This window comes from Pleurodeles waltl, chromosome 5 (assembly GCF_031143425.1).
Source record: "Pleurodeles waltl isolate 20211129_DDA chromosome 5, aPleWal1.hap1.20221129, whole genome shotgun sequence".
Lineage (NCBI taxonomy): Eukaryota > Metazoa > Chordata > Amphibia > Caudata > Salamandridae > Pleurodeles > Pleurodeles waltl.
In genome coordinates this window covers 964684045-964707440 of record NC_090444.1, presented here as the reverse complement: position 1 = coordinate 964707440, position 23396 = coordinate 964684045, and the positions used below count along the sequence as shown (strand labels likewise).

Sequence of the window (23396 nt, the reverse complement as noted above, 5' to 3'; positions counted from 1 at the left end):
CATAATTTTCAATGTTTGACTGTTCACCTATTTAAGGCACCTTCATTATGTTAGATTCTTTGTCTAGAGATGCCTTTTTTGCCATGGAGAGACTAATGAGATCATGTGGCCCAACAAATGGGTTTATCCAGCTTTGAACCAGACAACATCTCTCGTAATAGTGTGTTTGTCTTTTTCAATTCATGACTAATGTAGGTCTGCGTAAGTAAGATCTAATCTGTTGTTTCAAACCATTTCCCTTATCTGACCCCAAAAAGGTGCTTCTTTATTCAGCCGTCATATAATATCTTTTCACAGCACCCGCCTTGAGGTTGAACCTTGTCATTCCACCCGGAGTCTGTGTGTCTTTGTTCACTATTACCTCTATCGCTTGATCAACCGGAATTAGTTTAAACAGATTAACATCTGACAGTTGAACTAAAAAGCATCCGTTGATGAAGTTGTGGTGTATCAGTGGATGTTTCACTGCAAGTAATGTCATTTCGGCATAGTAAACAGGGAGATATCTATCATAGTTCATCCTGTCATACAGAAAACACCATGGAATCATAGAGAGTATGGAGATAAGATGTAAATGCCAATTTCCTTCTCGAGCAGCACCAGCAAAGCCAGCAAGATATTTTCAACAATATCCACATACGACGTCCAAAATGCAGAGAGATCTCCATTGTCATGACGAAAATGTTCCAGGAATACATCCCAAAGCTGTTTTACTTTGGGAAAGGCACATTCTGCAAGAGGTTATTTAATCTTTGTTGGCATAGGTCTTTTGCAAGGTCATTAACATCCACAATGAAGGAGTAGACAACCTGAATGTTCTCTTTGGAATTCTACTCCACCCAGGCGATAAATTCCAACCAAGCCAATCTGAACATAGCTTCCTACACACACTTATGTACTCAAACTGCACAACTGTACAAATGACCTTCTAGTACTTATGATATTGATCTCTCTGCTATAATGTATGCAAAGGTCGCAAAGGCCAGCGTCTTGAAAACATTTTTCAAGAATGGGCATGTGTAAAAGTTGCCCATTTTAAGAATGATTCTGTCAAACGTTTCTTTATGCTTCCACATGATCACAGTTGCTTTTGCGTAGAGAGCTTGATCCATGACAACTACAATTTTCACCAAATGCAGCAATTCCCTTATTTGCTCTGACTGTTTCAAAATTTCAAAAATAGTTGTCAACTCAGTTGCAGGGACAGTAATGGTGGGGAGTAGCCAATGGAATCTTCAGATACACTGCATAGGTCTCTAGTACTAATGTTAAATCCTGTCCAAGGTATTAACTGTGCGAGGTACGCATCTTGTAACAACCCAGATTATGTTCTTATTTTGTGCAAGCTATTCCATTGACTCAATGAGTTGTCCCCTTACCAGCAAGAGTCTCTTCCAGCCTATCAATGTTATCCCATGCTAAGTTAGTGAGGACATGAGGCTGAATGTTGGCTGGAAGAACAATTTGCTCATTTAAGATAGCAGCAAGTTCTATAGACACAAGGCGGTATAATTTTCTTCCAGATGTGAGTATTAAATCCCATGACCAAGTCAGTTTACAGTGCAAATGATTTCAACATTGCTTGTCACTGTTTTTACAGCGTGTAGGAGCAACAACTACTTGGTGAGTTTCTGCTGGCCACTTGTGACTGAATATATAATGTCCTGACTAAATGATTGCATACGTATGGTGACCCTTTTGGACAGCTTGTGTCTTCTGGATCTCCAGTGGTTAAATAGGAACCATTTAAGGTAATCAGGCACTGTAAATGAATCTTTACCAACGTCTGATGGATGGAATGGCCATGGTTAAGTTTGTTTTAATCATTGTTCTTATTTGCAATGCTGTTTGATCAATGAGCTTGTTCATGTCTGTTTCCTTAACCTTTAAAACTGATAATTCTCTTTTCAAACTCTGGTTTTCTCTTACGTCCTGTAGCATGACATTGTCAGGTTGGGCCAGTAATTTTCCCTTGGTTGTATGGGAATATTTGGGGGCTGTCATTGCACTCGGAGTCCAATTTTCTTCTAACATGCTTCTTGGTTGATTCTTCTATTCCCTGTATTCCTCTGCGTGTTATGAGGGTTTCAAGCCTTTCAGTGAGAGTCGTCACATATATTACCACTTTGTTAGGAATAATCAGAGTTGTAATGTATTGAAATAGTTCTTCATATGCTTCATCTCATATTTTTGCAGCGATCACCGGTTTGAATGCTAGATGCATGACCTTCCTCCTTTCTTTAACCCATGTATAGTTCCTATAACAAAATGCATGATAATGGGCTTTCGCAGACGCTATGTCCCTACTACAAACTGCTAAGATCTTTGAATCACACAAAAAATTGTTGCACATACTTGAAGCCTTTGTCAACTCTAAGCTCCGTGGCCTTGGTTAATTTCTCCTGTGTTGATGTTCCCTTGTAGCATTTTATCTTTCCACACATTTGACTTTAATGATGTTCTTCTGTTTAAGCGTTTACTCCTGCATTCACTCATTCCAGCATCATCTCTGTCACTTGCTTTAGCTTTTCACTTAATAGTCTGTCAATCTCTCTTCATAGTACACAGACTCCTGCACTTCCCGTGGTAAAATACTTGGGGAACCATGTTGCTTTCCACATTTCTTGCAATATCCAACAGTGGAATGTGATTCCTTACTTGAGCTGCTTTCTAACAAAGTTCTGGGGGCTTGTCAGTGTAACTCCATGTTGAACATTTGACCATAAATGAATTGTACACTGAGGATAAGAGAGACAGGATATGCTTTTTTCATGATGCTGCATGGCCATTCACCACCAGCTCTAGAAAAATAAATTAATTAAAAAATGTATGCACTTTACTTGCTGTACTTAATATAATCATAATCATTAATGTATATAATCACATTTACTCTAGTTGTAATTGGAATTCACATTAATATAAATTATGAGACAAAATCCATTTACATTAAGGTATCTTGGGGTGGAGTGGTAGCTCACAAAAGGCAAAGAGTTATGACTTGCTATCACATATTTTCCATCTTTAGGCACCTATACCTTGCCAAAATATCATATTAGAACCCAACCCCTAAGTGGTCTAGATAACATGGTTGGCTCAAAGCCTAACATTTAACATGATGTGTCCTGGAATGAAAACGCATATTACAGGATTTATCACATATTCAAAAATGGGGAGCTGTAGGTAAGTGGGAAGGCAGATGGGCGACGAAAAAAGATCAGACGAAAGCAAAGGCAAATGTGCCTCCGGCAGGAGAAAAATCAAGCTAAGGACAATGGGAAAATGATGCCCAAGAGAAAAATAACAGGTGGAGGTTATGTTCATGTACCCTGGAGTAGGAGTGATATTTTGTCATTCACAAATGATTACCCGAATAGGAGAGAGAAACCAGTAGAATGGTACAAGCAGACAGATTTGTGAAACTTTCAAAATGCCTGTGTGCAAGGATTGAAGCCAGACATTAGTGAGATGATTCAGCAGCACCTGATTTGTTGTCAGAACTTACCAATTGATAAGATCCTGTGGTATGCAAAGTCCTGCAGTGCTGAACTGGAATTGAAACAGAAAAAGTAGAAAGAAAAGGAAATGGTGTTGCAATTGAAGACTGCACAGAAAGTTAGTCAGAGCCCAGAGATGATGGTGAACACTGGTGGAATGCAAGTTGTGGCACGGCAAGTGACAAATGTTGCTCAGCCCAGAGGTTACAGGAAGTGGTGTTAATGTAGATCGTAGTAGAGGTGTTGTTGATGTTCAGGCATTAAAAATAACTAATCCATGTCATGCTTGCAGAAATTGTGGACCTTGGCGGAGGAAGTGTTCCTATAATAATGTGCATAACCAAGTGCAGAATACTGGAGTTGCTCATGTACAAGGCAATAATCAGGTTTTAATCCAGAGAGATCAAAAGACTCAGAGTACAAAATGTGAATATGTCCCCTGGGCAACAGATGCTGGTACCACAAGCCCCAAGTGCTCAACAGCAAATGGTTGTTCCCCAACAGAATTTGAACCAGATCGCAAATGCAAATATGAAACATATAGCATCAGTTTTCCCTAATGGACCTGAGTGAAGAAGACATTTCCTACATTCTTGAAGCAGACAGCTCAGATGATAAGAATAGCTTGTTAGCTGCATCCTTAGAAGTAGATCAACATGGTCCCTATGTAAATGCCAACTTTATGGGACATGATGTGTCATTCCTGATTGACACTGGAGCTACACTTCCTACTGTCAGAACAGCAGAAGTGTCAAATTTGCCCCTTTCAGGGAAAAGAAATCAGGTTGAAGAAGTTGCAAATAAGCAGCGAACCAACCCTGTAACAGAACATGTCTCTGTAAAAATAGGTTAGTTTGAAGATGAGCACCAATTTGTGGTTTGTGATTCAAGTCCTATAAATTTACTTGGATGTGATCTACTGTGTTAGCTAATCTGCCCTATTAGTTGCACACCCTGAGAGAATTGAAAGCCAAACAAATGAAGATATGCCCTGTAAAATTTTGAAGCAGTACCAGAGAGTCACATTGTACCCAATGCAGACCTGTAGTGAACCTACTGACTATGTAACCTTGGGCAATACATACACTAATGAAGTGGTGAGATATTGCGCCCTTGGAGACACCAGAGGTTTGGGATTTTTCAGGAAAAGACATAGGACTCATTAAAAGAGTCAAGACTGCTAAAATACCTATGAAGTCAAATGCAGTGTATCCAAAAACACCCCTGTATAATATGACACGAGAGACAATTGCTGGAATTTAATCCTTAATTAATAGTCTAATTCAAAAAGGTATCTTGAAAGAGATTTTGGGAAGCCCATGTAACTCTCCAATTCTAGGAATGTACTGCAGAGTTCAAGAGCTTAAAAAAGTGAGTGAGATTATCGTTCCATGTTGTCCGCTGGTACCGAATCCTGCAGTGATATTATTCCAAATTCCCTGTGAAGCAGAATGGTAATTGATCTTTGCCAGGCTTTCTTCCCCATTCCCCTTCATGAGGAAAGCCAATTTCTCTTTGCGTTCAAATTCGGCAGTCGTGTTTTGGCATAGGGCCGAACTCCTCAAGGGTATATGGAGGCACTATCCATTTTCAACCAGATCTTGAAAAAGAATCTGGAGTCCCTTGAAGTGCCCTATCATTCAGTCTTAGTTCAATACATAGACTACCTCCTTATTGCATCAAAAACCTGTGAAGCATGCAGGAGACATACAATAGCTCTCTTGAATCGTGTAGGAGACAAAGGACATAAGGTTTCCCCAGCAAAATTAGATTATTGCAATTTATTGCAAGAAATAACTCCTATATTTAGGGCACCACATTAAGAAAGGTGTGTGAAAAGTGTCACAAGAAAGCCAGCAATCATTCAAACGAATCCATCTGTCACACAGAAAGAAATCTGAATGTTTCTGGGAAGGACTGGCTACTGTCGCCAGTGGATTCCAAACTTTTCCTTTTTGGCCAAGCCTTTACAGAGGCTGAGGTACAAGGATGTGTCTGATCCTGTACCACTGGATGACATCTCTATGCATGCCTTCACAGAGCTGAGAGAAAGCCTATGTCGAGCCCCAGCTCTGGGAATGCTCGATTATAACAATTGTTTTTCTTTGTTTTGCTGTGAGTGGGGTGGATGTGCCTCCTCAGTTCTGACACAGCTGCATGGAAATGTGAGCCTGTGGCTTATTTTTCTGCCACTCTTGATCCTGTGTTACTTCAGTGCTGTCTGGTTGTTTAAAAGGGAGTCGTCGCACTGCGAAGACATTGTTACGGGTCATCCACTGAACATTGTTATTCCCCACTCAGTGGAAATTTTGTAAATTTTTGTTAATCTCAAAAGTTGTGCAGTTTCGAATCCTGCCACGCTGTTGCCAAATCCTGTTGAATATACTGATGACCATGAGGATGAGGTTGAGCATGACAGTCTCAATGTGACTGAATTGTGCACCAAACCTAGACCTGACATTCAAGATGTTCCCTTAAATTAAAATTATGTCATGTTTGTTGATGGCTCCTGTTTAAGAGACATTGATGGTACCCAGAGAGCTGGGTTTGCCACTTGCACGGTCTCAGGTGTGATGGAAACATACTGGCTTCAAGAAGTCTTTTCTGCCCAAGAAGCTGAATTGGTTGCTCTTACCAGGCCTGCTGTGTGTCTGAACAGCTTAAAGGGACCATCTTTACTGAGTCAGTATGGGTTTGGTGTTGTTCATGATTTCGTACAATTGTGGTACCAGAGAGGGGTCATGACCTCCTCTGGATTCCCTATCCGGAACGGTAACAAGATGTACAATTTGTTGAATGCATTACAGCTGCCTGTAAAAATTGCTGTAGTGAAGTGTGCATAGACAATCTACTGACTATGTAACCTTAGGCAATACATACGCTGATGAAGTGGAGAGATATTGCACCCTTAGCTGCACCCCCTTTAAGGGGGACTGGAGCGATGAGACAAGTCAAGGTTTGATGTTACCCGCTATTAATACTGGGAAGAAGTTTAGAGATTGCAGGATGAAGTGCATGAGGAACAACAGCAGATAGGTCAGAGCAGGGTGTGTCAGATAAAATGATGCTTGGGTTTCAAGCGATGGAAAAGCAGTGTTGCCAAATAGCTTATTATTCCCTATGGCTAGATATTATCATGAACAGGAACATAGGTAGGGATGCAAGATCAGAACATTCAGACAAGACATGGTTTAACCCCAAATTCAGAATGACTGCAGAAGCCATGTTCCAAAGAAGTGATACACGCAGCAGATGAAGGTAGGGAAACGCACAATTGGTCATAAGTAGATCAGTAGTACAGTTCAACAAAATGTAGCCTTTACTTTATAGAACTACAAGTGTGCAATGGACTGAGATACATCTTGGTCACTGTTTGCATTTTGTCACACTGGGCTGAGGCTTACCTAACCAGAAGAAATTATAGTCTCACAGTAGCAAAGCTGTTACTTAGGGAGTTGATACAGTGTTTCGGTTTTCCGACTTCTCTAGAGTCAGACCAAGGAACTCATTTCAACAGTGAGATACTTAAATTGTTGTGTGCGGCATTACAAGTTGAGCAAATATTACATTGCAGCTACAGACCGGAGGCTGCAGGACTTGCAGAACAGATTAATAAACCTTGAATTCCAGACTTGTGAAAGTAGGTGCATCGAAAACTTTGAAATGGCCAGACTCATTTTCTCTTGTCTTGATGAGTGTGCGTAGTACACGCACAAAGCAGCTAGTTTGTCCTCTCATTAGATTATCATGGGCGGGCCATGAGATTGCCATCGGTGCCAGCATTAGCGCTTGCGAAGATTACAGATGACTTGGTGCTGGATTATTACAAAGGACTGGCAGACATGGTTCGTTCTTTGTCTCATTAGGTTGGAGAAGCCGCAGCAGGAGTTTTGCCCTGAACTATGTCAGGGTGACTTGGTCATGATCAAGAAGCACATGAGGAAAACATGCTTGGAACCATTTTAGAAAGGCCCTCACACCGGGTGAATTTAGTAATCACTACAGCTGTGAAGTGTGCTGTTCTCCTGAACTGGGTACACGTGAGCCACAATTGCAAAGTTCCAGGTACCCTTGATGATACAGCACTTGTTCCAGAAGGGATGGTTACAGTGAATGAGAGGGATCAGGTTAGTCAAGCTATTGGGACTGGACAAGTGGCTGTTACAGTGCAAGCTCGGTTTGATGGGCTTCTGCGCAAGCCAAAAATAGCGGATGGTACAAAAGGGCTGAGACAGAATCAGCTGACCCATGCTAGCTCATATACTGGCGAAGGACCAGTTGTGCTAGATAAAAGAGCTGTACCAGGAGACAATTGCCCTAAAAAGCACTCAGTGCCAGCTGTACAAGTCTCTCTGACTATTGCTGAGGAGTCGAGTCAGAGTGACAATGATGCTAGGGGTCGAGTAAACAGAACATCAAAGAGACAGAGAACACCAATTCGAACATACTGAGCACCTGAATGGACATATTTTACTGCCAATGAAAAGGAGAAGGAATTTGCAACCTTTTGTTTTAACAATTCAAATCCAGTTCAACATTCTTGACTTTGAAATTGTGTGGTGCTGAACTTTGAAACCTCAGTGCGACTTGATGAACAAAGACATTACATTTTGGAAGTGATTATTAGTGATTACCAGCTGTGCCTCATTAGAGACATTTGAACTATTAGTAGAAGCTCTTTGAACATCTGCAAATAGATAAAAAAAACTCTTGATGAACGTTTTAGAAGGTCAAGCAACTTTGTGAATAGTTTGCATTTTTAAAGAGACTATTTTTAATTACCGCTTTGCTCACAAATAAAATAGACTGAAAAGAGACAGTGATACATTAAAGCCGATTTTTTTTTTTTATCCAGGCTTTTGGTCTGAAATTAGAGAACTGATGGAATTGAATCGCAATAGAGGTAGTATATGCAAATATATATGGATAGGTTTAGTAATAGTGACAGTAATCATGATTCTATAAATGATCATTGGATTGAGTTTGCCCATAACAAGTGACTCAGAGAAAGTTACATCCACAAGTGCCATGAACCTAGCAAAATCCATTGCAAATCAGGATCCACGGTGTAAAGATGGGCCATATTTACATACTGACAATTCTAGAGGTGATTTGTCAGCAAATGTGTAATACAAACTGCTGTATGAGTATGTAGACACCCTGGAAGCTAGAAATGGTTAGGTGTGCACACAGTTGACTTCATCAGTAAGTGATTGAATCACATATCATAGCGTACCCCTAACCTATAGAATTTCCTATAGTCTGTTACTAACACTATTGCACCAGCAGGAGTATTATCAATACTTCTATTCAAATTATGACCTAGTGTTTTCAATTGTTCCCATCATGAAACATTTGAGTAACATTGCCAAGACGGAAAAACATTGACACAGTGGAAGATTTCTTTGAGCCTACATGAACATTTGTAACATTTTATGCATATAGGAATAATTTGACCTGCATTCTTAGCCCAGTGGAGAAGGAGGTCATTAGACAATTGAGGACAGGAGAAGAGCTGTGAAAGCAAAAATAGTAAAGTGAATATTTTTACAAAACTGGGAAAAGGATGCAGCACATTCAGTGGCTGGAAATAAAGGATTCCCTGCCTTAGATTGGCAACATGTAGGGAAATCATGTGTATATAGACCTAGATCAAAGACTGACACACTTTTTGTAGGAAATGGTGAATGTAGACATGCATTTTTGTTTAAGAATGTTTGGACTTTCATGCTGAACGGACAAGATCCCGCCACACCACGTGCTTTTTTTTCATATGTGTAAAAAAATGCCTATTACAAACTGCTGAAAGGCTGGTACGGTACATGTTACCTGGGAGTAGTTTTCCCAAAGATATACCATCTGGACCAGTTTAACGATCCACTCTGGCACGAGAAACCAAACTCCAAAGTCATTAAAGGAACTAGAGCTACAGAGATTGTTTGGAGATATTTTTGGTACCATAATTCCATCAATAAGTGTGACCTTGAATAATATCAAGATTAGAAAGCTGTCAACTATAGTAGATACTGCAGGTGCCGTATTGTTAATGGACATGGAAATGGTTGCTATGAGATCAATTGTTTTGCAAAATTGCCTTGTGTTACACATACTCCTTACAAAATAAGGTAGGGTTTGCAAAATGTTACATGCGCAACAATGCTGCACTCATATACCTGACAATAGTAAAGAGATATGAAAATACACTGCAAACATGACTGACTTGAAAAGGGACCTGAAAAGGTTATTAGCCACAGGAGGTACGAAGCATAGGTAGTGGTTTTTCAGGCACTGGAAGGTGGTTTGGAAACTTAGGGAGAGAAATTGTGGGAACCATCTTGAGAGCCCTATTGATAATAGCTTTGTTTGACATAGTTGCAGTTGGTCTGTACAAATCAATCAAAAGAATGAAAGAAAAGAGAGCAAAGAATAGACAGAGAAAAGACGAGATTGAAATGGAGATGAGAAGTATATATTATTGTAACCTTAAGCGGCTAGAGGACTACAGAAGACCATATACGAATAAGTCTCTGAAGTTTTGAGCCGTGTCATTAAAATGAGAGTTGGGGTATTTTGTGATGGCTTGATTTTCCATCAAAGGGTGTGACTGATGTAGTTAATAATTTAGTGTTGTCCCTCATGTCACAGAAGTCATCAATACTTGATAATATATGCATTACATTAACCAACATACTAACATTTTGAATGTAAAAAGATGCCATAACAAGCCATCCTAACCGTGCATTTGTTTAGATTAGTGTTAGAAAGCCTGATGGCATTGCTCATAAACCAAATGTTTGAAAGATTTAACTGATTATGTTATAACTTAGACTATCAGAATGTATTGAACCGATATTAAATTTCCAATGATTTAAATACATGTGCAAAAATAGAGAAATGCAGTTCTGTGTTATACTGATTGAAATTTATTAATAGTCTTTTTTATTTAAAGAGAATGTAACATGCATATTAATGAAGCACTATTGTTTAGTTCATAAGTTTGCACGTATTTAGTAAAGTGTATTAACTAAATGTATTGCTATAATTCACTTGCATTAGCCTAAGTGAGGCCTGTTAGTCTTGCATTTCATGACTGTGTAGGAAATGGCAATTTATTTTTCATAACGTGAGCTTTTTTTCAGACTTCATTCCCATGAAAAGACAAGCTTTGGAGATAGACCCCTATTGTTTTCACAGAGAGAGAGAGAGAAGTGAAACAGTGTCCTTGAATGTAGAACATCCTGAACCATGGACTGGCAAACTATACAAATGTTTCAGTCCTGTGTGGAGCTACATGGATGAGGTTCTCACGACAGACCTGGGAATATGTCCCGATGTTTCAACCTGGAGTTGTGTGATTGATTGCTATTGAATGGTGCCCCTTCAAAGTAGTATGGCTGTCTTTCAGAGCAAATCAGATTGTTTTTATGAACTTTAATATGTCTTTGACCAGTTCGATTTTGGTCAGATCTCCGGATTTCCAGAACCCTTGCTGATGAAGAATCCCTAAATGCCGTGCCTCTTGGAGACCTTTTGCCCAACTTAGTCAGTACCTTATTGCCCTTGATTACTTGTTTCCAATTTTTTTTTTGCCCTTTTAGTCTGCATGTGTTCCGCCCCACACATGCGAATCCTTAATTTGGCTATGGTAGGGTTTTCCATTTTCTCAACTGAAATTATAACTTTGATGATTTGAAACTGACTGATGCTTGCTTAGTCTCAGCATTGTTCGATTTTTGAATCACAAATAATATTGTTATCATAATGCACTTTTCTTTTTGAATGCTTAGTTTTATTAATGTTAGTCTGCCTGAACCTATTTCGTCGCTTTGGGCAACCCCTGGTGATTCTGTATCTTTATAATTTTGTCTTTAAAGTTGTCTACATGACTTTGAGCTTGAGTATTTAATAAATCCCTTAACTTTATTCCTGACTGGAGCTTTCCCTGTATGGCAAAATGGGTCATACTGTTTAATTTTATTAGTCTGTACTGAAATTGAGTTGTATAGTTCTATCACACCCTGTAGCAGGGTCCAAAGATCCGCCAGCCTCGATGAGCATTGATTCCTGCAAAGGATGGAAAAGCTCCAGCAGATCTGTATTATGGACTATGTCGGTGTGCGCAAACCAAGTCAAATCACTATGTGTATACAGCATAAAGAATACAAAATATGCTACTAACCACATGTCTTTTTCCTGAGCAATATATTTGAATATTTAAAATGCTAGGTCACACAGAATGACTCATGCTGCTGGGCTGGTCCATGCAATCTCAGTGTATTAGGTTTGAGACAGCCTGCCAGAGACCGCACATGATCACAAAACTGTCACAAGTGCAGAGTTAACCTAAGCAGAAAGCACAGAGAAGTGAGACTACCTATCAAGAGCTAGTTCTTGGGTCCTGTCACTGACCAATAGGAGCTTGCAGTGCTGTAGCCAGCCACCACTCTGATGCTTTGCTAACGTCTAGGTAGCTGAGTCAGAGGTTAACTCTCCGAGATGAGTATACACTACAGACTCTCACTGTAAGCAGGGGCACTGCAATTAACTGATTTAGAGGCCAGTGAATTTCTGCTTAATTATGGATTTTCACCATTTGCCACATAATCCACTGCTTGCTGCAGAACTCCGGGTTTCAACTAAATAATTGTTTCTAACTCAACCGTTCAAAGTAATTTTAAAAAGTGCCACACGTAGCTCAGTGTGAGACCCTTTGTAAAGGTTCACCTTTCAGGTGGCAGTTTCTCAGGTGTTATACTGTACATAGATAGAGGACTGAGGATAAACATTCCCCAGACAGGTTAAATGTGTGTTAAAATAGCAAAATGATGCTGCCACAGAATTGGCTGTGTTGTTTTTCTTGCTGCAAAACTTGTTCAACCCTCCCTCTCACCATTTGGTCTTCCAATGCCTCATAATTCCAATTGCCCTGATTGTTTGGCAGCCTTGCTGTGTTCTGTAATAGAAACTGTGCCCCACAAAAGCTGCATCCTCACCCAACACAGGAGGTGTCCATTGCTAGACAGTCATGCTCCCTCTAAGAACCAACACTGACCGAGCACTGAAGCAGATGCCTATCCAGTCTCCGGCTGCTCACTTTGAGTATTTATTTGAAAATTAGTCATTGTTAAAACAAGGCGAAGATGGGTTAAATATGGGCTTACTTGAGATCACAGCTTGAATAAACCCCTTTTTGTGAGAGCCTCTTATGACTTAATTTAGAGTATGAAGTGAACTGAAAATCCAACAATGCCTAATGCAAACTCTAAATATGGAGTAGTATTCTAGTTAAATTTCCTGCACCAAACAAAAAATATAGTGGAGGAAATTCTGCCAGTAGACTCTCAACTGTAGTTACGTTTTCTTCAGAAATGGGAAAATGTTCAGTTCCTTTTAAACACTAAATGAAAAAGTTTTTTGGCTTTAATCAACAGGACCTCTCGACTATTATTTGAGTCTTAAGTCTAATGCAACACATTTGACTAGTGCAAAGAAAATGGCACTCTTAACAACCTAACACACCACAAAACTTAACTCCACCTTGTTTATGATTCACTCAGTTCAATTACCAATTTATGGGGGGGAAACTGCATTTAACTAAGTGTAAATGCTTTACTGTTGCTGCACTTTCCACGTGTTCATCTACACAAACCGCATAATGTTCACATATCATAATGAAAATAAATACTCGCCTATGAACGAAAGTTCAACACTGGGAACCTTGGTGCTGAGAAGGGGATATTTATTTTACTTAACAGTACTCAACTTATTAACCTACTCAGTTAATCAACCGTAGAACTGTAAGACTGTGTTAACCGACCAGATTTGAATCTCTGATGAATATGTAGTCCAATGCAAGTTCCTAAGGTGGGTGTACCTGTACACTCAGCCATAAGACCTAGCTGCATGCAACACAAATAATTGGCTATGGCTCTATCCTGATATGAACTCAATGACTTTCGCATATAAAGGATGGCCACATTAGTTCACACTATCTAAATTATTGTGCATAAAAGACTATACTATTTTAAAAAGGTATGGTTAAGTTTAATGCCTTGCACATTAAGTATTTACACTGACAACAATACAAGCAAATATAAATAATTATAGCACACTAGGAGGTGGAGGACAGAGCTGAATTAATATATGGTACGTCTTTTAGTAATCCCTATACATTTAAAGAGTCCAGAGTTCTAGATTGGTGCAAAAGATTTTTTAAGATCTATTTCACGTCTGTAAATATCTGAAGTCAAAACCACAGTGTTAACAGAAGATAGCCAACAAGCGTGTTGCCCCCTCTTGGCACGCCAAGAGGGGGCTTTTTCAAGGAGTGTTGAGTAATGGCTGTAAGGAACTCCAGTAAACTGTTGATTAATCAGAAATATTCTTATTTTCACTTAGAACTCCAGCTCACCCCATCTGGGGCAGGCTGCATCCGCTACCTGAAAATAATGCTTAACACGTTCCGGGTCAAATATGCCCTATGTAAAATATATTTTTTTATATTATATTTAAGTTTAAAGTGAGCATTTCTACACACTTGGAGGGTTCTGTCCAGACTGGAGGCCCAGACCACCTCCGTAATCGGAGTCTCTAGGTCTCCCTCCCAACTGCTCCTCAGCATCTCCAGAGGGTTTAGAAGGTCAGCCCCAAAGGCTCAATATAAACAGGTTTACAACCTTAATAGTGCCAGAGGAAAGGGCAATGTAGCAGCAGCTTCCGTGGACCTGAGGTTCAGCAGGTCCAGTTTGCCAATGTTTCCGAATTGTCACTGTGACCACCAAGCGGCGTAACGAAACTTGAGGGGGCTCTCCTGCAAAGTACCCAGAGAGGTCCCCTCCCCCCTGGGCCCTGACAGATGCCTTCTGTCCGTGCACACTGTACTGTGCTGAGGGGGCCCCTTGGAGAACAGCCCCTCCCCGGCCTTTGTTACATCACTGACTGTCCTGTGTAGGAGAAAGTGTCCCTGCGGAGGGCTGTGTGTCCCTCAGAAAGATCAGTAAATCAACCACATAGAGAGCTACCCTGTGCCAATGTTCATCAACGCTCAGTCCGCTCACGCCCGGGATTCCATGGCTAGGGCAAAAATCAAGGGCGACAGCGGGCACCCCTGGTGTGTTACTCACCCCCACGTGGTGACTGCTTGATATTTCTTTGCTCGTCCGAACCCTGGCAGTTGGGTCCATATAAAGCAATCTGGTCCAGGCTATAAACCCGTTCCCCAGCAGCATCTGCGCGATCACCTCTTACAAGTAGCCCCATTCCAGGCTGTCGAAGGCCTTCTCAATAGGAACAGCAAAAAAAGAAGAAAAAAACGCTGCATTTTCTCAGTTGAGGACTTTGTTCTAGTGTTGACAGAAGGCTTCTAATATTGAGGGCTGTGTTTTGACCAGGAATGAAGCTGGCCTGGTCAGGGTGGATAAGTCTGGTCACGTACGGGAGCAGTCAGGTTGCAAGGATTCTGCTGAGAATCTTATAATCTACATTGAACTTTCAGAGCGGCTGGTACGCCTTAAAGCTACTGGGGGCTTCCCCGGCTTCAGATAGGCAGCCTGAACATCGGGCTTCGTTGTACAGCTTTTCTAGTTTGGAAGCCAGTAGGTCTATGTAAATTACATATAGCTCAACCGGGAACCCATCAGTCCCCGGTGTCCGGCCCCGAGCCATTGCCTTAATGGCTACTTTTAATCTCCTGCTGGGTGACATCTACCCGAGTCCCTTAGCCTCTTCTGCAGTGAGATGAGGGAGAGCCAGTGGAGCTATGTAAGCTCATACTGTATCCGCATTACAGCAACCTGTGCTCTCATAGAACTTCGTATAGTACCGGAGAAAGCAGTCATTAATCTCTTTCTGGCTGTACTCTTGGCCTCCCCCCTCCACTTTGATTTCCAGGATAGGTGAGCCCCATTTCACAGGGTTGGCCAACCAGGCCAACAGCGGACCACTGCGGTCGGTCTCCATGTGTGCGCTCCATATAGCCCTTGTAATCAAAACAACGGAGCCTCTAAACTTTGACTGCCACCTCTTCTTTTTTGTGAAGAAGGGTTTGCTGGAAGGTCTAGTCTCCCAGCCATTGGGGTTCCATTTGGCAGAGTTAGTCTTCAGCCGCCAGTGCCTCCCTTAACAAGGTTCCCCTTTTACCCACCGATACAGCCATGCACTGTCCTCTCAGGTTCACAATATTCTTTGCCTCAATTATCATCTTCATAGCTCCAGTGTGAAGGTTCATTAATAAAAGTGTGAGATATTTCCATTACCTATCAATTGAGGCAGCATCCGTTTTTGATGTTTCTCTATGTTATTGTCCTCTCAGTATTACTTCAAAGGCATCCTATTTCCTTTATGGGGAAGAACTGTCCCTTCATTATCTACAAAACACTGCTCTATCTTGACCCTAATTTCCTCCTTAAATACCTGGTCCTCTAATGTTTCTGGTTTCAGTTGCCATGTGGGTATTGAGGTCCTGGGGCACGCCCAGCACAAGTGGAGAAGTATAGGGTTGTGATTAGAAATCGTTCAGACCAGATATTCAGAATTGGCAACCAAGTTATGGTTGTCAGGGGAACAGAAGAATGTGTCAAGATGTGCATGCAAGTCGTGTGGACTAGAAAAGAAAAAAAGAATCTTGGGTATGTGAGTGGGTTAGTGTCCAAGAATCTACCAATTCCCAGTCTCTGTGCCGTTCTGCAAAGGCCCAGGCTACTCCACACAAGTGAGAATCTGGAAGTAACGGTTGGGGGGGGGGGGGGGGGGGGGGGGTGAAGAGAGGATCTATCCATAGTTGGGTTAGCTACACAGTTAAAAAGTCTTCCACCTTCAGAGTGGAATGTGTAAGGTACTGTGTGAGGGGGCCCGACAGGTGTGATAGGAAAGGGCTGTGATCAGAGTTAGGGGCATATAGATTCATCAATAACAAGTCCAGTTCCTCAAGTCTACCCTCTACTACCTACTACATAACTACCTTCAGGGTCAACTAGATGGTTAACAAATTAGAATGGAACTCCAGCTCTTATCCATATTAGGACACCTCTTGCAAAGGCTGAATAGCCAGCATAGTATGCCTGGCCCCGCAACCTGCGCTAGAGCACCAACCCTTCTTTGGCAGGGAGAGGAGTTTCTTGGAGAAATGCAAATTGGATACCTTGTCTATGCAAGGACAGCACTTTGCACCTCTTAGACATTCTATGTATTTCCCGAAAATTCCAGGAGAGGAACTTCTATTTTGTTGTAGTATCCACAAGACGTAAATAGTTTTTGGGCATGGTGTCCCTCTGCCCTCCTCTCCTCAGCCTCCGAAAGTCCCAGAGGCTTAAGCAGGTTGTAGATAAGATGATGCAACTCTTGAGTCTCCAACTTAACCGGTTATAAACCCCCAACCAACTTCCATCCCCCAGGACAAGTCGGGCAAGCTCCCCCCTCATCCAAACAAGTATTGTTAAACACAAAAGATAGGGGTATTCCTGCAAAGCATACATGAGCTGGGGGGGGGAGAGGTTGGAATCAATCATGGGCTCCCGTTCCCAGCACCCCCATCCTGAATCATCAATAGTACAAGACATTGTGTCCCTGGGGTGAAAATGTGAGCTTCGGCGCTTGACCCCTGTCAGGGTCCAATCTAAGTTATCTGGCCATCAGGACTGTTCCCCAAGAAGTGTTAAATAAAATCAGAAAGTCAAATAATGTCATCTGCCATTCCTGGGGTGATGTGAGGCATTATAATGCTGGAAAATGCACTATATACAGGAGGCGATGTCTGATTCAGAATCTTCAGGTGCTTAGGGCCCAAGGTGCTGAGAGAGGCTGCAGCTGCCTCCATTGTTCGTCTCCTTTTTTTTGAGTGGGTGGCTTCCCCCATTGGCACTGTTGGGTTGCGTGGGCTGCTCCTTCTTTTCGTTCAAAGCAACGAGGATGCTGGTCCTAGGGTGCACCACTGGGACCCGGCTGCAGGTGATGGTAAATTCAGTCCCAGACCTCTTATGGGGATTGAAAGAATCTGGTTCCCTCAGAGGTCACTATTCTGAGTCAGGCCGGGAACATCATGCCAAATTTTATGCCCATTTGCTGGCGTTTTTGTTTTGCCTCAAAGAATGTGGAGCAACGTCTCTGGACCTCCCAAGAGAAGTCTTGAAAAATCTGCACTCTGCTGTTGTCCACCATTAGGTCGCCATAGCGGCAGCCCTGGGCCAGAATTTAATCTTGGTCTTTGCAGAACATGAGCCTTGCCATAATCGGTCATAGTGGTGCCCTCGCGGCCAGGTGCCTCACCGGCACCCTGTGTGCCCTTTCCAGGGCAAAGTAAGGGGACAGGCCCTCCCGAGGTAGCTCTGCTCGGAGGAAGTTCTTGAGGTAGTCTATCATGTCTCCTTCTGCTCACTCAGGTAGTCCCACCACTCTGATGTTGCTGCAGCGTGATATATTTTTGGCATCTTCAGGCCGAAGTTCCAAAGTATGGATTTTTGACTCCATTATGGACATTATGACTCTCCTCACAAGATGTCAGTGATCATCTCTCAGTAGACTCAAATCTTTCCCCAGGGCATCAATTTTTGTCTCCAGGGCCTCCCTGGAGGCCGTTGTTGCCTATAAGATGTTTTGGAGAACTTGGCTCTGCAGAGGACCCATCCCAGGGCTCGCAGCTCTCTCACTGGGCAGTATGGTGTCATTTTTTGGCTGCTTTCCCCATTTCATCCAGCTGCACCAAGAAAAAAGGCCGCTCTGGTCACTGTGTCTCGCTTGTATGACCAACTTCAATAGTAACAGGGGAAAAAAGAAGGGGGGCTGCTGACCCAGTCGGTCTCTACCTGCGCCTGTAGCAGGTAATGATGAGACAGAGTTGGCCAGAAATCTTCACAGTGATCTGAGCAGGTGCTTGTCTGGCCTGGTCTGTAGCAGCGCTAACTCCAGCTTTTACATCCATACATTGTCACAGAAAGAACCATTGTTTTAACGATTCCTTTTTTGGTTGGCAACAAGATATTATTGTTTTTTTCACATTTTTTCCAGGCTTGTCATTGCTTTTCTTCCCAGTAGTAGCTGTGTTCTGACTTTAGCGCTCCAATTGCCATCTCAACATAGCTGCGATCCTCAGAAAAAAAAGTTTTTGACTATCTCTATTTCATAATTGCCAATTCTGAGACTTTATAAGATTCCTTTAGACATTATTTTGGTCTTTCACATTTACCTCTATACCCGCTACACTGCTATTTCTCTTGTCTTGACAATCAATGCTTTGAGATCCTCTACCCTTATCGCAATCAAGGTTGTACTATCAGCATACCACAGGGTGTTGAAGCTTCTTCCTCCAATTTTGACTCCAGTCTCAATGTCAAGTCAACACCATATACTCTGTGTAGAGACTGAACAAACACACCCCATATTTAATTCCAATTGTAACTTGACTTCATCAGTATCGTTTTGCACAATCTTGTTAAGTGCCCTTTAAAACCAGGTTACTAATTTGTCATTGTCAGGAGAGTTGAAGCAGGTCATGTTGCACTGGTTCAGTTGAACACACAATCCTAAAACACTCAAAGGACCAGATCAAGAATGCTTAGCTCACAAATGGCCCCAGAACTAGACCATAACTCTTCTACAAAAGTCTCCAAAGAAATGATCTCTCCAGCCCAATAGCAATCTCTACCTGTAAGTATCCCAACCTCAGTCCACTGCAACAGTTGATGTGCCATGTAAAAGGTGGCTGGGTCCCAATATAGGAGCCCAACAAAAGGCAAAGCAGAGGCATAAAAGAAGGTCTAGAAGTATTTTTAATGCAGCATTTCAGAGAAACAGAGAAGAGTGTTGTGTGTCCATGCGTGCTGGACTTTCTCCTAAGTAGAAGAACTATCAGGCAAGCATCCCTGATTAGGTTCCCTCTTCAAGTATCCCATTTGTGCTCTATTCTCCCATTCCAACCATCCTGCAGTCCATTGCAGCTGTGCTCCCAAATAATATTGCTCATCATCTGGTGTGCTTAATGCCATCATGTGGTGTGATTAAGCCGTCCTCTGAGATGGGTCTTTTGAGTATTTCCCGTGAGTCTCTCTGACAACCATCCTCCCAGGTCAGTTCCATGATAAGTGAATCCATTTGTTTGAACAAATTCAATGGACCCTTCTGGCAAATTAGCAAAAAAATATATCAATGTGATTGGTAACCAGAGGGATCGCCACAATGCCACACATTCACCCTTCAATGTTCTTGGTGCAGTGAGCAAATTACCTTCTCGGAGGTCAATTGCATGGCAGTATATATTCACTCACATCTATGTACTTAAAAGCAGGTTGGGCTCATATTACCCCAAGGTGCCCCAAAATAGACACTAAGCAATCTGGTACACTTGGGAAGGCGCATGTCCTCGATCTATTAGGGTTAAACCCAGAGGCATGCTCAAAATCTGCCACAGGTTGCAACATCGGCATGAAGTGCAATACCCAGTCTCAAACATTAATTAATACTGTTAAATGTGCTGCTGCACTGCCCTCGGTCCAGCACGACCAAAGAGCCAGTGGGGAAGGGGTAACACGATGACCACAGGGTCCTCTGACCTCCCCACACAAAATGCATCACCTCAGCAGCTCCAGCCCTCCCCCAGGCAAGAAGTGCCATCCTCAAAGAGTGACTGCCATTTTGTCAGCAGCGGGACAATCCCAGTGTTTCTGGGCTTTGTCTGCAACAGGGATTCCAGCGAGGGCTCTCAGAGTGAGCGATTTTAAGGGGGATCCAGATCACTTTGGATTGGGGAGGAGGGAGGGCAGAGGAGGTAGAGCTGCAAGCCCAGCATGGGACCTTAGGCAGGTGCAAGCTGGAGAAAATATATGCACTTATATTTACAATCCAAAAATGTCTAGATAACAGCAAATTCACTTATTAATCTTTTTCATGGAGGAATTTTTTTTTTCTCTGATGAAGAAACTCCTTTGTTTACACATTCACCATTTCCCCACCTCTGAAAAAAAGTTTTACTCCAGCCTTTGGCAGGAGTAAATTTCTACCTTTTTCTACTGCGACAAGAGATTGGAGAGGAGTTGGTGAATACCCATTAACATGAAAGTTGTGGGTGTGCACAAACTCCTAGGGCAGTCTAGTCCTGGAACTAACACTTCTGTTCTACATCTAGCCTGTGTGTATAGATTTTCAGAAAGGTGGCAAACTCAGAACCTCGCAAGAATCAAGACTCTAAATAACATTAGCCCTAGAATAATGAGAAAGGCTAATCTCAGATATAAAATGTAAAGAAGATGTTGCAATAATTTTGGACCTCACTGAATTGCATCAAAAATGTGCAAGTAGATTGTATTACATGACAATAGTTGAAGCACCACCATCCACTGGACAAGTAGGTGTTGTATTATACTCCATACCCCTGTAAGCCTGTGAATGGAAAGAAAGCTTCACTAAGACGTTTACTGCTAGAGCTGAGGAACTTGCTGAAAAACAAGCTGCTGACATGGAGGTTGGAGGTGCCCAGAGTGAGTCAGTCATAAGTGTGAAAAGTAGTTTGAAACAAGACTGAAGGACACAAAGTGATGTCCACATGTGAAAAGAAGTTGTGTTTCAGATGTGGATTTTTGATTCCACACGAAGAAAAGCGTCCAGCCACTAGACAGATATGCAAAGGGTTTGGTAAAGAGAACCACTTTGTGACGACGTGTAAAGCAAAGGAAAAAGTGCATCACAGACAAAATGGCCAACAGAACGTTCCAGAAGCAACATTCAACGCACACCCACAAGGCCAAGCATCGACATCAATTCAGGCAAATAGATATGAAACGAAGTTGATCATCATCTAAATCACCGTCAAACAGTTATTCGCCTCAATAATAAATGAAAGTGAATAAAGTAACTGTGTCATGTTGATGTTTACCTCACAAAACATGTATGTCGGACTGGTCACATGTAAAGAAATAAGTCAAAGAAAAGTCGAAATGTCAATGCAACAAAATCATACAAACTGTCCAAAGATCACATTGGAAAAAAAAAAGGATGTTTAATACCTAATCAACAGTGGTGCATTGATAAATATAATAATGCCCGTGGAGAAGCACAAATAACTGTTTCCGTTACCACATCTTACGCCGTCATACACCAAAATGTGTGGCCTAGTCATTGGCAGGTACCCAGAATGGGGAAGACGTTACAATAATGACCTCTCCGCTTATGTAACGTTTTTATACAACCCAAATCGCTTTAACTTTGTAAAATATGTAATGTGTTGGGAATATGGAACATCTAAATACGTAACCATGAGTAACCATAGTAGTTACACGTTTTGTCACCTACTACCATGAACATCTGAATTTCTCACGTATTTTTCGTTGCTCTATTGTAAAGCGCCCTGGCATCTCTGGGTGATGTTCCCACTACACAAAAAAAAACACAAATAAATAAATGTACACGCAGGGACATAGTAGTATGCACCACCCACACACTTAACAACAGTTGACTTGGTGCGCACCTTAGATGGATGGCGCCATGGGCGGGGGTCCAGATAGCCCCTGCCAAGAGTCGTCCCAGCCCATGTTTCCGACGCCCATGCAGAATTCCTTTATTCTGCTTGCGGAAATCACTCAAATCGTCCGACATAAAACAATCAAATGCCAGCCATAAATAGAATAGAAACTTTGAAATTACACTCGCATGCAAACATTCGGCAATTAGGTTAAGTTAAAAGGTGTGCACGTTATGCTGAACATTGCAGGAGGCCTGAGATACTACAGCAATCTAGAATAGGGGCCCTAACTAGGAGCCTTCCACCTGTGCTAAGCGATATGTCAAGGAAAAAAGTGTGGTGCAAGCTACGTCACGACGCGCGCCAAACCTCCCACAGATGTGCTTGTGACGAAAACGGGGGGGGGGGGGGGGGGGGGTGGTGACGAGAAGGGCGCGCGCACTCACATTGAAGGCAGGCAGTTGCCCGTCTGAGGCACGCTGCAGCTCGCGGATCAGTTCGATCGCTTTTTCACAGAACATCTTGGGACCGGGAAATTCACGACGGCGCACAGCGGGACAGCGATCCAGAGGAGAACGTATGACGCGCCAAATCCTCCCCGGCCAATAGGACCGCGATGGGTCGCAATCCGGCCCCGCCTCCCTCCGGAAGTAAGCACGAGGTGGGTTGAGCGCAGCTGCAAATTCTTCCTGCCCAGTACATTGCTTAAAGAAACTCGTGTGAGTACCTAGTTTGGGAGAGGTGATTACATGTTCCCTGGTGTATAATCCCAGCGCAGTTGCTACTAACCGTGACCTGGTATGCATGTGTTTGTAAACCTTTCTCTCAGTGCACGTTAACAACGTTCCTCCTGAGTTAACCTAGAATTATTTTCAATGGGAAATGGGAGCGGGAACACTGTATCTATGGCGCAGGTCTTCAGTACAACCAGTGCTCGAAGTGCATTTAAAAAAGAAATGGAACTGTGCTGCTATGCCCAATGGATCATGAACAGAGCGTGGCAGGTAGAGACAAATTAAATCCTAAATTATACAAACAGACCTGTATTCTGTTGTTTCAAAACTTATTGTTTTATAACTTAGGATTTAATTTGTCTCTACCTGCCATGCTTTGTTCATGATATATTTACCCTGGGTAAGGTAGAGTTATAGGGTTCCCCTGTTGTTTTGCTATGCCCAATGGAGGCGGGTGGGTAAGCGAGCGCAGGGGCACGGTCAAGGGCATGGCTGAAAAAAACAAAATATTCTGTAATGTTTTCCCCTTCAGATAACGATGAATAAAATAAGGCACAGCTTAAAATGAAAAATAAATGCAATTGAATTAATCAGTGGGAAATACAGTGTCGTATATTGTGATGCACCGCAGAGGTCTGTAACCAGGGAGCCACAGAACTGAATACTGGTTGGTACAGTGGATAATAGTGACTTATGAATGTTTAGTGCCTCGAGGTCCCAGTC

General features: G+C 42.2%; 2 protein-coding genes across 6 annotated transcripts in view; one reads left to right on the top strand and one right to left on the bottom strand.

Annotated features, from left to right (window-relative positions):
- The window catches only part of GINS1 (GINS complex subunit 1), a 328575-nt gene extending 306059 nt beyond the window's left edge, over nt 1-22516 (bottom strand). Inside the window, exon 1 of the mRNA XM_069235089.1 lies at nt 22386-22516. Coding sequence (XP_069091190.1) covers nt 22386-22460 — 75 coding nt within the window. The 5' untranslated portion in view covers nt 22461-22516. The remainder of the gene's footprint in view (nt 1-22385) is intronic.
- Nucleotides 22466-23396, top strand: part of ABHD12 (abhydrolase domain containing 12, lysophospholipase) — a 497414-nt gene continuing 496483 nt past the window's right edge. For 2 of the 5 annotated variants that reach the window (XM_069235085.1, XM_069235086.1), the window contains exon 1: nt 22466-22600. The gene's annotated coding sequence lies outside the window, so the exon portion shown is untranslated. Of the gene's footprint in view, nt 22659-23396 lie in introns of all 5 variants that reach the window. The other 3 variants (XM_069235087.1, XM_069235084.1, XM_069235088.1) reach the window with 3 other exon arrangements.